This window comes from Mandrillus leucophaeus, unplaced genomic scaffold (assembly GCF_000951045.1).
Source record: "Mandrillus leucophaeus isolate KB7577 unplaced genomic scaffold, Mleu.le_1.0 Scaffold216, whole genome shotgun sequence".
In the NCBI taxonomy this organism is placed as follows: Eukaryota; Metazoa; Chordata; class Mammalia; order Primates; family Cercopithecidae; genus Mandrillus; species Mandrillus leucophaeus.
Window position 1 is genome coordinate 228,111 of NW_012102210.1, and position 12,795 is coordinate 240,905.

At 48.0% G+C, this 12,795-nt stretch overlaps 1 protein-coding gene across 1 annotated transcript in view; it reads left to right on the plus strand.

The window, feature by feature from the left end:
- The first annotated feature begins 999 nt into the window (after positions 1-999).
- Positions 1,000-12,795, plus strand: part of VAX2 (ventral anterior homeobox 2) — a 49,851-nt gene continuing 38,055 nt past the window's right edge. Inside the window, exon 1 of the mRNA XM_011980635.1 lies at positions 1,000-1,285. Within this exon, the coding sequence (XP_011836025.1) occupies positions 1,039-1,285 (247 nt within the window). The 5' untranslated portion in view covers positions 1,000-1,038. The remainder of the gene's footprint in view (positions 1,286-12,795) is intronic.

Sequence of the window (12,795 nt, forward strand, 5' to 3'; positions counted from 1 at the left end):
GGGAGGGGTACTGAGCCCCAGGATCCCAGCTGCTCAACTCCTCACAGCCTGACCCTGCTACACTTCCAGCCTTGCTCACCTCCGCCCTTTACCTCTCGGCAGACTCGGAGAAGGCGGGACCCGGGACAGCGACACAGCGACAGAGCACGGGGAAAGCTCCGCGGAGGGAAACAAGGAAATCCCCACCTTCTATCCCTGTCTCGTGGTGCGGTCCCCTGTGACGGCCTCAGACCTGCGGGGAAACCAGGACTTTGCCGCCTACCACGGTCAGCCTCGCTCTCGAGTCTCTGGGCGCCTGCATCCGGCTGTCTGCCTGTGCGCCTGTTCAGTGTCCCCCGGGGACGCGGGTGAGTCGATCTCCTTGCCTCACTTTCCCAGCCTCATTCGCCCACTCTCGCCCTTGATCTTCCATGAGGGCCAGGGGAGGGGGTCCTCCGGTCTGCGTTCATGAGTGTGGGTGTGGGTATAAATCTAGGGGTTGGCGTACTGAGCCCAGGCCTGCGCCCCCGCCTCCAGCACCCCCACCGACCCCACCCTGCCAAGCCCCCGAGCAAGGCCAACCTCCTCTTCTCTGCTAGGTCTCGCCGAGGTCGCCTTCTTTGCGCACTTTGGTTATTGATCCCGCTGAATCGGCCGGAGCGCAGCGGCTGCGCTTCTGTGGGAACAAGGGAGTGGGGAGGTGAGTAAGCTAGGGGAACGGTGGAGGGGAGGAGAGATTGATCAACTTTAGGAGGGGTTGTAGGGCATTCCTCAAGGCCGCCCCATTCTCTCTCTGCCCGGTTTGGAGCAGGGCTAGACTACGGGTGGAGTGGGACCACCGCTCCCCTCCCCCTCCATCTCTCCCCCTGGCGCGGAGCCCCGGCGCAGCTGGGAGTCTAGGAACCCTGACTCCCGCCCAATCAGCGGCGAGGGGAGGAGCAGCGGCCAGGGGCGGGGCCAGAGGAGGAGGAGTCGGGCGGGGGCGAGAGGGGCGGGGAGCGGCGCTCACGACCAGCCTAGGCTGGCTCCTCGATAGTGGGGTTGGCAGTGGCGGTCGGCATGGGCGATGGGGGCGCCGAGCGCGACCGGGGCCCCGCGCGCCGGGCGGAGTCTGCTGGCGGCGGTGGGCGCGGCGGGGACCGCGGCGGAGCGGAGGACTTGCGAGCTGATGGCGGTGGCCACAGCCCAACGGAGGTGGCCGGGACCTCAGCCTCCAGTCCCGCAGGCTCCAGGGAGAGCGGAGCCGACAGCGACGGGCAGCCCGGGCCCGGCGAGGCAGACCACTGCCGCCGCATCCTGGTGCGAGGTAAGGGGACAGCCCGTGGCCCTGCTCCACTGGACCCTCACCCTACCCATACTGGGGCCCCCGACCTTCTTGCAGGTGACATCTCCCAATTCATATATTCATTTATTCGTCATCCAGTCATTCATTCAGCAAATATTATTTTGAGCGTCTATTGTGTGCTGGACATTGAGCTGAGTGAGGGGACAAAGCAGCGAATGGGACCAAAGCGGTCCCCGTTTCTCCGCCTCTCGGTCCAGTCCCCTAGTCGTAGGCCCACCCGGGACCTCTACTGTGGCGGGGGCAGAAATGGAGTGCCGAATGCTGAGAGCCTGGTCTCTGTCCCGTGACCCTCAAGCAAGTGCGGAGAAAAGCGTCACGCGCGCTCCGCGGGGACAGGACGTGGAGAGAGCAGCGTCGGCAACCGCGGGAGGAAAAGGCCCTGGCTCTGCAGGGCGGCCGGGGTGCTTCCTCCCCTCCTGCTCAGCCGCGTTTCCCATCCCCGGCAATTCGGACCCGCACGGATTGCCCGGGGGAGATGGCGCGGGAAGCGGAGAGTGGCGTGCGCGGCGCTCGCCAGCTGTGCTTCACTCTCTCGCTTCCCACTTCCTCGCGGCGCCTGGGCCCAGCCGGCTCTCGGCGCCGCCTTCCCGCGGCCTGGCCTTCACGTCCTTCCCTTTCTCCCTTGGCTCTCGTCCTCCTCTCTTCTTTCCCGGCCATTCCTCTCAGCCGAACGCGTCTTCCCGGCACCTTCTTCCTGCAAGCGCCTCGATCTGGACTGCGACCGATTACCCAGCTCTTCCTGGCCTCCTCGCCGCGAGGCCGAGGCTCCCCAGGCCCCCAGCGCCAGCCTTTCTCAGTGCCGAGGGCTCCGCTTTCCCAGGATCTGGGCCTTGCCCGGCGAGATGGGAGGAGAAAGGGGACTCCAGGGTCTTGCCCTCAGCCCGACCCCAGGTCGCGGCCAGAGACTGAAGTCCGTTGCCTCCTCCACCCCGAAGCCCTGCGACCGGGAGACCCAGCGCCAGAAGAGGCCACTGGCGGTAATGGCTCCCCCAGGCTCCTTCCTGGGCTCCCTCCTCCCGGCTTCCTCCCGCTGCCTCTTTCCAGCCTCTTCACACGCGCCGCTCGGGAGAGCCTCTGGGCCTCTGGAGGCCACTGTCCCGAGCTGATTTCTTTGGCCTCCGCCTGGGTAAAGGGAACAGGCTGGAAGCTGGCCCTGGGTCGTTCCAGCGAAGGGATTCTGTTTGGTCTTTGCTTGGCTACCCTCAAGCTGACTGGGACACCCTGGGCCAGTTGGGTACGACCTCTCTGCGACTGCTGGGTGTGGGTGGCTCTGAGGACTGGAGTGCAGAGCATGAAGGCAGCCCAGTGTGAGGGTGACTGATGACTGCCTTGAATACAGAGGTAGGGGCCTTAGCTCTGGGAAACATTGCTGTCACTGGGACAGTGGGTGCTCACTGCCACTCATAGTTGACTGCTTAAGTCAAGGCAGTTATACCATCAGGAATTCTAGCAGGTGTATGGACCTGTTGGGCACCAGGGATTAAATCTGGTTTTGTTCTTTAGACTGTGGGGTGTCCTGAGTGAAGGCATAAGCAGCCCTTTTGGTTCCTTTAAAAAAATCTGTAGGACTGCTAGAGAACTCAGTCTCCCAATCCCACACATTCCCAGGGGAAGATCTAAAGTCCCTGCCTGTGACACTCATCACTTTGAACCCCACCTATGGGTGGGCATTTTCTTCCCCCCAGGACAATTGTGAGTTCTGTGCCCACCTAACACCCTCTCTGCCCTACTAACCCTTTATGTAGAGCAAATAAGTTTTGTGTACAGATGTCAATTAAATAGCCTTCAGAGGTAAACTAATAGGAAGTGGAATTCAAAAGTGACCCTCCAGCCTGTGAGGTGGGGCCACCCAAGCTGGAGCAATCCACAGTCAGGCAGAGATGGGCTTGCACTGGATGTAAGACGGCCTGTGTGAGTCTTCAAGGGGTGTACTTTTTATAAATGTATGTGCACACACAGAGGTGCCATTGCGTTTGTAAAATATAATCAAAATATTAGATATAAAGCATAGAGGATATATTTACACACCTAACAGAAATGAAAGGCAAGTGTGGCTTTTATAAATCCCTCTGCCCTTCCCCATTTAATGATGAGGAGGTTATTATGGGCCTGAAACGCTCAGGATGTGATTTACCACTAATCTCTCCTAGCCAGGGTCACCTGAGTCACTGGCAGTCCTGCCATGGCTCAGGGCTCTGATCAATGAGACAGGCCTGAACTGGTGAAGGAAAGTCTGAACTGCCTTGGCCCCTGAATGAACATCCCTTCCATAGGCCTTCAATACACTTTTCCCTTGACCTCTGAGAACACATCCTCCCAAAGAATCTTTGGAAGGAAACCACTAAAAGGTAAAAGGGAGGCATTTGCACTTGCTGTCCTGTGTCAATGTTGGGTTGGGGCCTCCTCAGGACCTCCCCTTTCTTGGGGAGGCCTTCTGGGTCCTTTCTGCCTCCTTTCATTCTGCACTCCTCCACCTAAGAGCCTACCACAGGGGAGCAGGTTTGTTGAGGGAGTCCTTTGGCACAGGGAGTAGGAGGAGAGCTTGGGCGCCAGAGTTAAGCAAAGTTGGTTTAGATTAGTGTTGGTTTAGATTATTGACTTTATAGCCCTTTAAACCTGAACCAATTTCTTTGTTTCTCTTTGCTTGCTTCCTCATCTTACAAAGGGACCCATAGCCCTTACCTTAAAGGACTTGCCAAGAATCAGAGGTGATGTCTAAAACTGCAAACACCCGGTAGGATCTCCATAAATATTTGTTGACAGAAGGAAGGGTGTAGCTCTGAGGTTAACCACTTTTGATGGGTGGGGCAGTGGACCTTTGTTGTTTGAGGCCTCTCCCAAGTCACCCCTTTCCCCCTCCTTCTGGCTCTGGCCCAGGGTCTGGGCTGTACTGGGAGGTGAGCACCTAGGGGTCAAGAACACACTGATGGTAAAGGAAAATCAGCACCATCTCGCAGACCACACAGTGCGGCCCTCCCCAATCTCCTTGGTGGGAACCTTTTGGGACCAGTGACTCAAGCCTCTGCCAATGCAGGGTAGAGAGCCAGGGAAGCCAAATGTGATGCCTTCCGTGCATCAAAATGAAGGCTCCTTCCCGTTACACAAGGGCACGGACCGGAGCTGCTGAGATGATAGGCCGGGCGCACAACAGGCACCCCGCACATCGCACCGCGGACACAGCGAGCCTCCCATTCGGACCCTAAGGCCCGAGAAGGCCGCTCCACACCTCCGCGTGCACAGTCTCTAGACCAGTGAGGGCGGGGACGGAGGAATCCTTTTGTTTTATATTGGAAACCGCACACCAAAGGCAGGCAGGAAGCAACCAAAGGAACAGGCCGCCTGAGTCGTGGCTCAAACAGCACAGGGCAGTGGCCAAGCACCAGCCTTTTCGGTGGAGCTGGGATCCCAGCAGGCAGAAGAGGTGGACAACTCTGACCCCAGACTCCCTACGACCCCACGATCAACGCTCGCACCTACACACTCAAACGCACCTGTTTCCCAAATTAATCCGGACGCGAATTTAACGACCGATTTTGATAGATCCGGGAAATTCTGTCCACCAACACAGCAACTTTTACAGACAATGCGTAGTGTCCGTTCCTGCTCACCCAAAGCGGCCTCTCTGGGCTGAGAGCCACCACCGTGGGTCCTCAAACCCCACTCGAAACCCTCCGAACCCCTCTGTCTGGGAGCGGTAGGACGTGATGACTGCAGGATCCCTTGAAGAAGCCACTCGCTGCAACCCCACCACCAGCAGCAAAAACGCTTTCACCCGGGAGCTGAATGGATGCGCGGATGGCTGGGGGCCGTGAGGGGACTCCTGAAGCCCAGGCCTCTTGCTTGGGCTGGGCGATGCCCGCCGTGGGACGGGTGGGATTGACCTTAGTGGAGTCCAGCCCCTCGGAGAATCTGCGGGCAGCCGGGACCCACGCTCCAGAAACACGCAAGTCCAAACTCGTACACACAGCACAATGGCGTGCAGCCGCTGGGGCCCTATCTCCCAGTGGCGCGTCTGAAGAAGCCGTGCAAGGGGGTGCAGCTTCGGGGCTCCGGCTGGCAGGTTACTGCCGGGACAGACGCCTCGCCTCCAGCAGCCGGGTCCAGGCTCATGGCCGGCCGGCCTCTGCTCGCTTTCTGCTTGGATTTCCAGCAGCCACTGGGCTTGGGGAGATCGGCCCTGGCCGCAGGCCTAGCCCTGCTGCGCAGGCGTTTAGCAAGGACCATGGGACTTTCGTCTCAATATCTGAGTCTGTTAATAGACCTGATAACCCAGGACCAGCACCCCAGGCAGACATGGAAAAGTGTAAATGGCTCATGCAATGAACTACACTTTGAGATTTTTGTACTTGTTTTTATTTTTTGGTTTTAGCTTTTGTAGAGGGTTTCTTTTTTTGGTTTTGTTTTCTTGGAGTTGCTTTACGTTATTTTTCCCTTTTACTTGTTTTCGGCAGGAGGCCCACATTCCCTTAGTGGGTCTATGCCGGCAGGCCCTCTCATTTGGGTCTTCTTTTGTTTTCCCCCTTCCATAACCCTCACCCCCACAAACACACACTGAAGCAGACCAGCAACCCGAAAAATCATCTTGTAGTTGTGTCTTGTGTGCCCAGTTTTCATTTTCAGGGAGCCGTTCAGGAAGATTAGACAGCTCCTTCCCTCCTCAGGCGATTTCTGTTCCCCTTCTGGTCTGGTAGACCCAGGAACCCATGGAACCACCACCGCATCCCCCGCCCCACACACCTGCCTCTTCAGGAACGGTCCCCCAGGTAGCTTCTGGGGAGTCCGAGGGGCAAGGAGGCCAAATTCTTTGGAAGTCCAGACAGTGAGTGGGTACCTGGGGCTACAGAAAAGGGAAGAGATGGCAGTGGCATGCACCCGCAGTCAGTCAAAGCCACCGGGCTCAAGTCCTCCTCTTTTGTGCACCATCTGTAAGGAGACAGGGTGTCTATACATCATGTTGGCCTGGGTGCCATTTCCCCAATTAAACCTCTTGGCCGCACGCTCCTTTCTTGTTGGCTACATTTCTTTGATTTCTATTTTAATGGTGGGAGGTGGAGCATGTGAATTTTGCCTATTTGCTCTTTGCTTAATATCAAATCACAAATAATGCTAGACCTGACTACTCTTGGAGAGCCAGCAGCCAGTTACCTGGCTGTGCATCTGCAGATTCTGTACCCCAGTTCAAGATACTCTGATAGAGGACACCAAGGCTGCATGAGCCTGCCCACCAATCCCTGGGGCCAGACAGATCTAGGAGCCTAGTTCACTCCTCACACCCCCAACCGCGCTTATCCCAGAAGGTGGTTGGGGGTTTCAGTGCCCTAGGTTCTCCCACTGTTGGTGGATGCTGACTGGGGACATCCAGCACTGCAGAAAGAGGTAGCAGCCCCAGGTTTGGATGTGACCTACAGAGCCAGGGTGAACGCACCCGGAGAGTCGGGGTGAGTGCCAGACTGGAGGAGTGTGCTGTAAAGTCTTGATAGGGGCTTGGGCTTGTAAGGGCTCAGGGCCCTCCTTGAACCGTCTCCCCTGTAGCCTTAACATACTTTATTCTTTCTTTTTTTTTTTTTTCTTTTTCCTTTTTTCTTTTACTTTTTTTAGATACACTGGTTGCTCTGTCGCCCAGACTGGAGTGCAAGGGTGCAATCATAGTTCACTGTAACCTTGAACCCCTGGGCTCAAGCGATCCTTCCTCCTCGACTTCCCAAATTGCTGGATTACAGGACTGAGCTACCGCGCATTTCTTGTTGTTTAACTTATTCCACAAACATTAATGCGTACCTACTGTGTGCCAGACGGATCCTGGCTGAAGCTGCCGGCAGGCAGTGTCCCAGGGATGTGAGCTATTTCTGCCCAGCTCCCACAGCCAGGCCATGAATAGCTGGGTAGGGACTTCCGCGCTGAAGTCTAGGGGGCAGGCTCCCCGAGCCCTGTTCCCTCTACGCCAGGCAAAGACCATGTAGAAGGTGGTCACTGTGCCCACCAAATCCAGGCGATCTTCCCGGATACTTTTAGTGTACAGTAGGCACTCAATAAATACTTCTCAAATAATTTAAACGAGACAGAATTCATCAACATCGCGTATTTCTGTAGGTACTAGGCGGCCAACGCCTTCTCCTGGAAGAACGTGTGTTCTAAGATTATCTTATTTTTTGACGTTGCAATGTCCTTCTTATATGAAACAGTGATCATGGCAGGACATAGAATAATTGTTAAAACATGAAGTTGGCAACGCCATAGCTTTGGAATTTTGTTTGTGCAATCCGCAGCTTTGGGAAGCACTGAATTACAAAACCTGAAACTACAAAATTACAAAACTACAAAATTACAAAAACTGAAAACCCTCGCACATGCGGCCGCTTAGAGGCCGGCCCAGGCTGGAGCGGAGGTCTTGGGAAGCGCTGGGCCGCTCATAAAGTCAATGGTGAGTCTCCCGGCTTTTGGCGGCTGCTGGGTGTGAGGTTCCACGGGCAAAGCCAGCCAGAGGGTTGACAGAAATAACTAGATAAATCTGTGCCCCTGCCCCTGCCAGCTCACAAGGCTGCAGCCCACGGCTGGAGCCAAAAATAACCGCGCAGTTGATGCCACGGTTTCCTTAGCGTCTTGCTGGAGACACTGACTTTCAGAGCCCCTATCCCGCCTTCTATTCCCCACTGCTTGGCAGCCCACGGCGTCCTCCCGCGGAGCTGCGGGAGCCAGGGCCGGGCAAAGGACACTGCAAAGCACAGCCTCCGGCAGGGCCACACTTACAATGTAGACAGGTAAAAAGAGGATTTAAATTCAAAAAGTAATACGAGCTCGATTTTTTTTAAAAAACCAAAGGCAGAGAAGGATCCCAGGAACAGCCATTGTTTTCAATTCTGGGCGAGTCCTTCCAGGCGATTTTTCCATGCTCTTATACGAACAAATAAATAAAAGCAGAATCATATTTCATAGGCTGATTTGCAATTTACCATTTCAAAAAATTTAATCTGCAGTGATCATCTTTTCTGCTGAACTAGTTCTTGCTGTCCCTTGACTGTAGAATTAAGTATTCCTTTGGTTGGGGAGAGCCTAATTCCGCTAAAGACAGGAGGGGCGTCGGGGTTGTTTTTCCTTAGTATAAACACTGAAGTAAGCTTCGAAGGCAGCGGTCTTCTCGACCTTTGTTTCTGTGGAATAGGTTTCTAGCAGTGTGATTGCTGCTTCAAAAGGTTTACACACGCAATTTAAATATGTTTCATTTTCTGTAATAGGTAATTGTAAAATAGATAATTCATCAAAACATCTTTTTTTTTTTTTTCAGACATCAGGAGATGGGGGTCTCACTATTTTGGGTTTAAGCTGGACTCAAACGCCCACATAGCTGGGATTACAGGTGGGAGCCACAGCACTTTTAAAAAACTATCCCGTGAAAAACCTCTCCCATCCCTGTCCCCATCACCCACTTCCCACCTGGCTCAAGGACTTTCTAATATGTCCTTCCAGATAATGTTTACGCCTATGGAAATCAGTGCAGTTATATAATTTTTTTCTCCCAATATATCTTGGGGTGTAAATAACTATTTGTTTGTTTGTTTATAGATGCATAATATTCAATTTAAATGGACTAGGTGGATCATAATGAATATCATATAACCAGTGCCCTATTTGTGGACATTTGGTTATTTTCTTATCTGTTTCTATTATATGTAATCCTGAAATAAAAAAACTTGTTTTTGGTCATTTCCACATGTGTGAATATATCTGTCAGAGAAGTTCCTAAAAGTGAGTTACTGGGTCAAATAGTATCTGTGTTTGAAATTTGCAAGATAATCCCAAATTGTCCTCGGTAAGATAGTAACAATTTACACTGCCACCAGGGATGTCTGAAAGTGATTGTTTCCCCAAATTTGCCAGCACAGTTCACATTTTACATCTTGATAAATATAGCCAAGTTATTCTGCAGGAGAAGTTTAGTAATTTATGCCCACCTCTTTGCCCTGTTCCCACATTGGACATTTTGTATCATTTCATCTTTGTCAATCTTCATATTCATTAGCCAGCTGTATTTCCTCTATCTATTGATTCATTTCCTTTGACCAGTTTAATTTGCAAATATACTGTTTCCTCACTGATTTGCAGAAACTCTATGTATTGCTTTCAATATGTGTTGCAACATTTTAGTTTACAATTTATCCTTTGATTTGGTTTAGGATGGTCTTTTGTTTTCAAAAGTATAAAATATCTTTTTATTTTTGTTATGTCATTATATTTTATTTTTTAGAGACAAGGGCTCACTCTGTCACCCAGGCTGGAGTGCAGTGGCCCAACAATAGCCCACTATAATCTTGAACTCCTGGCCTCAAGCGGTCCTCTCGCCTCAGCCTCTGGAGTAGCTGGGACTACAGGCAATCCCCACAATGCTGACCTGGCTTTAATTTTTTTTTTTTTTTTTTTTTTTTTTAGTAGAGAGGGTTTCACCATATTGAGGAGGCCAGTCTAAAATTCTTGGCCTCAAGCAATCCTCCTGCCTGGGCCTCTCATAAAATATCTTTTTAATTACAAAAGCAATCCATACTATTTTGCTATGTCATATAAAATTTAAAAGTTTCTCATTTCTCTTACATAATACACTTCCACTCCTAAGATTTACCTTCCAAACTTTACCTAGTAATTGAAAAATACAAATATGTAAGTTATATATTACAAAAATGGGATTTTTGGCAATGGCTTTTTTTAATTTAAAAAAATTGTCTTAGCTTGCAAGTATGGTAAAAGAATATTTGTGGAAATCTTTCTTTCTAGAACTCCCTCATTTTTTTTAATCACCGCATAGGATTCCATTATGTAGATATAATATAACTTATTTAACTGGTTCTCTATTGATGGATATTTAGGTTGGTTGTAATTTTTCATTATTACAAACAAGGCTGTAGTGAACATCTTTGTATCCTAATTTGAACAAATGGTTTGTTTTATATTTAATTATTCCTATCTTTTTATCAGGCAACATCTCATTTTTACCATAGAATGAGTGCTCCTTTGAACAAATGGTTTTGTTTAATCTTATTTATGAGACAATTTGGAAAATGTAAAACCAGGTGGGATATTTTATTATGTTAAGGAATAACTGTCAATTTTTATTGTGATAATAGTATTGTAGGTGACTTTCTTAAGAGTCCCCCTTTTTTAGAGATACATGTTGAAATACTCGTAAGCGAAATGTTATGACTTCTAGAATTTGCTAACAATTACAGCAGAATAGAAGAAATAAGATTATTCCTGAGTTTCTAATAGTTGAAATTGGGTGACAGGTATATTGGAGCTCATTATACTGCTCTCCCTAATTTTGTAAATGTTTGAAATTTGTCATAATAAAATATTTAAAGTAACAACAATCATTTTACATATACACGGTATGAATATAATTACAGGATAAATTCCTGGAAGCAAACTTTTAAAATCCAAGGATATAAATTTAAAGTTATGATAGTATTTCCAAATTTTATATCAAAAATACTGATTTATGCTCTTAGCCATCTTGTATAAAAGTGCCATTTCTCTACGTCCTCCCAACTCAGGATATACTTAATTTTTTAGAGTGAAATCTTTTCAAGTGACAAAATAATCCCATTTTATTAGTAGTTTAAATTGCTAGTGAGGTTAAGCATGTTTTTATGTAGTTATTTTTCATTTAATATTCTCTTCTGTGAATTATTCATATATTTAGCCATTTCTCCATCGAATCACTAATCGTTTTCTCATCTTTGGCAGTGCTACTTATATAGTAAGGAAAGGAGCCCTTTTTCTGTGACATGTATTGCAAACAACTCCCAGGTCACTTTCTAAAAAAACAAAAAAAACAAAACAACAACAACAAAAAACTTTCTTCGTGGGATTTTTTTTTTTTTCCCTAAACTGACATTTAAACCCTAACCACATTTAATGGTCGTTCCTTTTTGGGCTTCTAGATTCTAGCTCTTAGTTAGAAAAATCGTCATCCAGCATTTAAAACATTATATATACATACACAAGCATATTAAAAATTTTTGTTACCAAAAAAAATTTTATTACCTAGTTTTTTCAGCAAAAGAAATAATAAAGAAAGACAAAAAATGCGTAGAATCTTTCCTCCCTGATCAGTTTCCACTCCTCAGAGGCAACAGAAGAGTGAGGTGCTTATTTTGCCAGATTTGTTCCTGTGTGGTTATAAAAACACAGACACATGCACACAGAGGATTTACTTTTACTGCTTTTTTCAAATATAAAAATGGGTTTATGCACACTTGCCATTTCACTTAGTAGTATACAATAAACATCCATCCAGGTTATGTGTCTCATTCTTGTTAATGTCTACATATAGTGAAAGTTATTACTAGACTATGATTTTATTGACAATTTTCCTATTGATAAACATTCAGTTTTTTCCCTTTTGTTCCCTCTTGCAAACTATGCTACAAACAATGGGTCTGTATTTATCAAGCATGCCAATGTTTCTGTGTGATAGAAAGCTCTATAAAAATTCTGAGACAAAGGCACTGTGCATTTTAAGTTTAGTTAGGCATTATTTCTCTTCAAAAACCATATATTATATCAATTTATGTTCTTATTAACAGAGCTTGAGAGAACCTAATTCTGCTCAGCCTTGCCAGCACAACTTTCCAAGTCTGATAGATAAAATATGGCATCTCAAAAAAAAAAAAAAAAAAAAAGAGGTATCTCATTGCTGTTAAAACTTTCATTTTTCTGATTCCTCTAGCCCGAGTCGTTTTTCATATTTATTAACCACATGCATTCCTCCTTCTCTGAATAATTTGTTTGGTTTCTCCCTGGACTGCTTGACTTTACTCACTGGTTTACAGAGGTTGTGTGTACACCAGACATTAGGACTCTCTTAAGCATTCATTATGAATATTTTCTCCCAATCTTCATTTGTGTTTTAACTGTCTCTTACCCGGCAGAAGCATTTATTTTTGGTACTCAAATATGTCATGTATTTTCCTTTTTAGAAAGTTATTTTATATTTGTTCTTCAAATTTTAGAGCTTTATTTACATTTAAATTTGTGTTTATTTTTGCACACAGTGTGAGATAAATAACTTTATTCCAAATAATGAACTAATTGTCCAAAAGCCATGTCTCTGATAACCCTGTCTTTCCTCCAACTAATTCGAAATACTGTCTTCATAACATACCAGATCCACACAGACGCATGGATTTGCTTCATAACCCTCGTGCAGCATTATACCATTTTAGTTGCTGTAGATTTGTAACATACTTGCTGTGTGGTAATACATGTATTCACTCCTATTGTTTAACTTTTTTTGTTGACTATTCTAGCATTTTCAATGTTCCCAATAAACTTGAGAATGAATTTTCCATAAGGAATTTTTATAGTAATCACATTATGTTTGTAGGTAGGGGCAGGAAGGGCCTTGCACACTTAAGAGTCAGCATATTATAGGCCAGGCATGGTGGCTCATGCCTGTAATCCCAGCACTTTGGGAGGCCGAG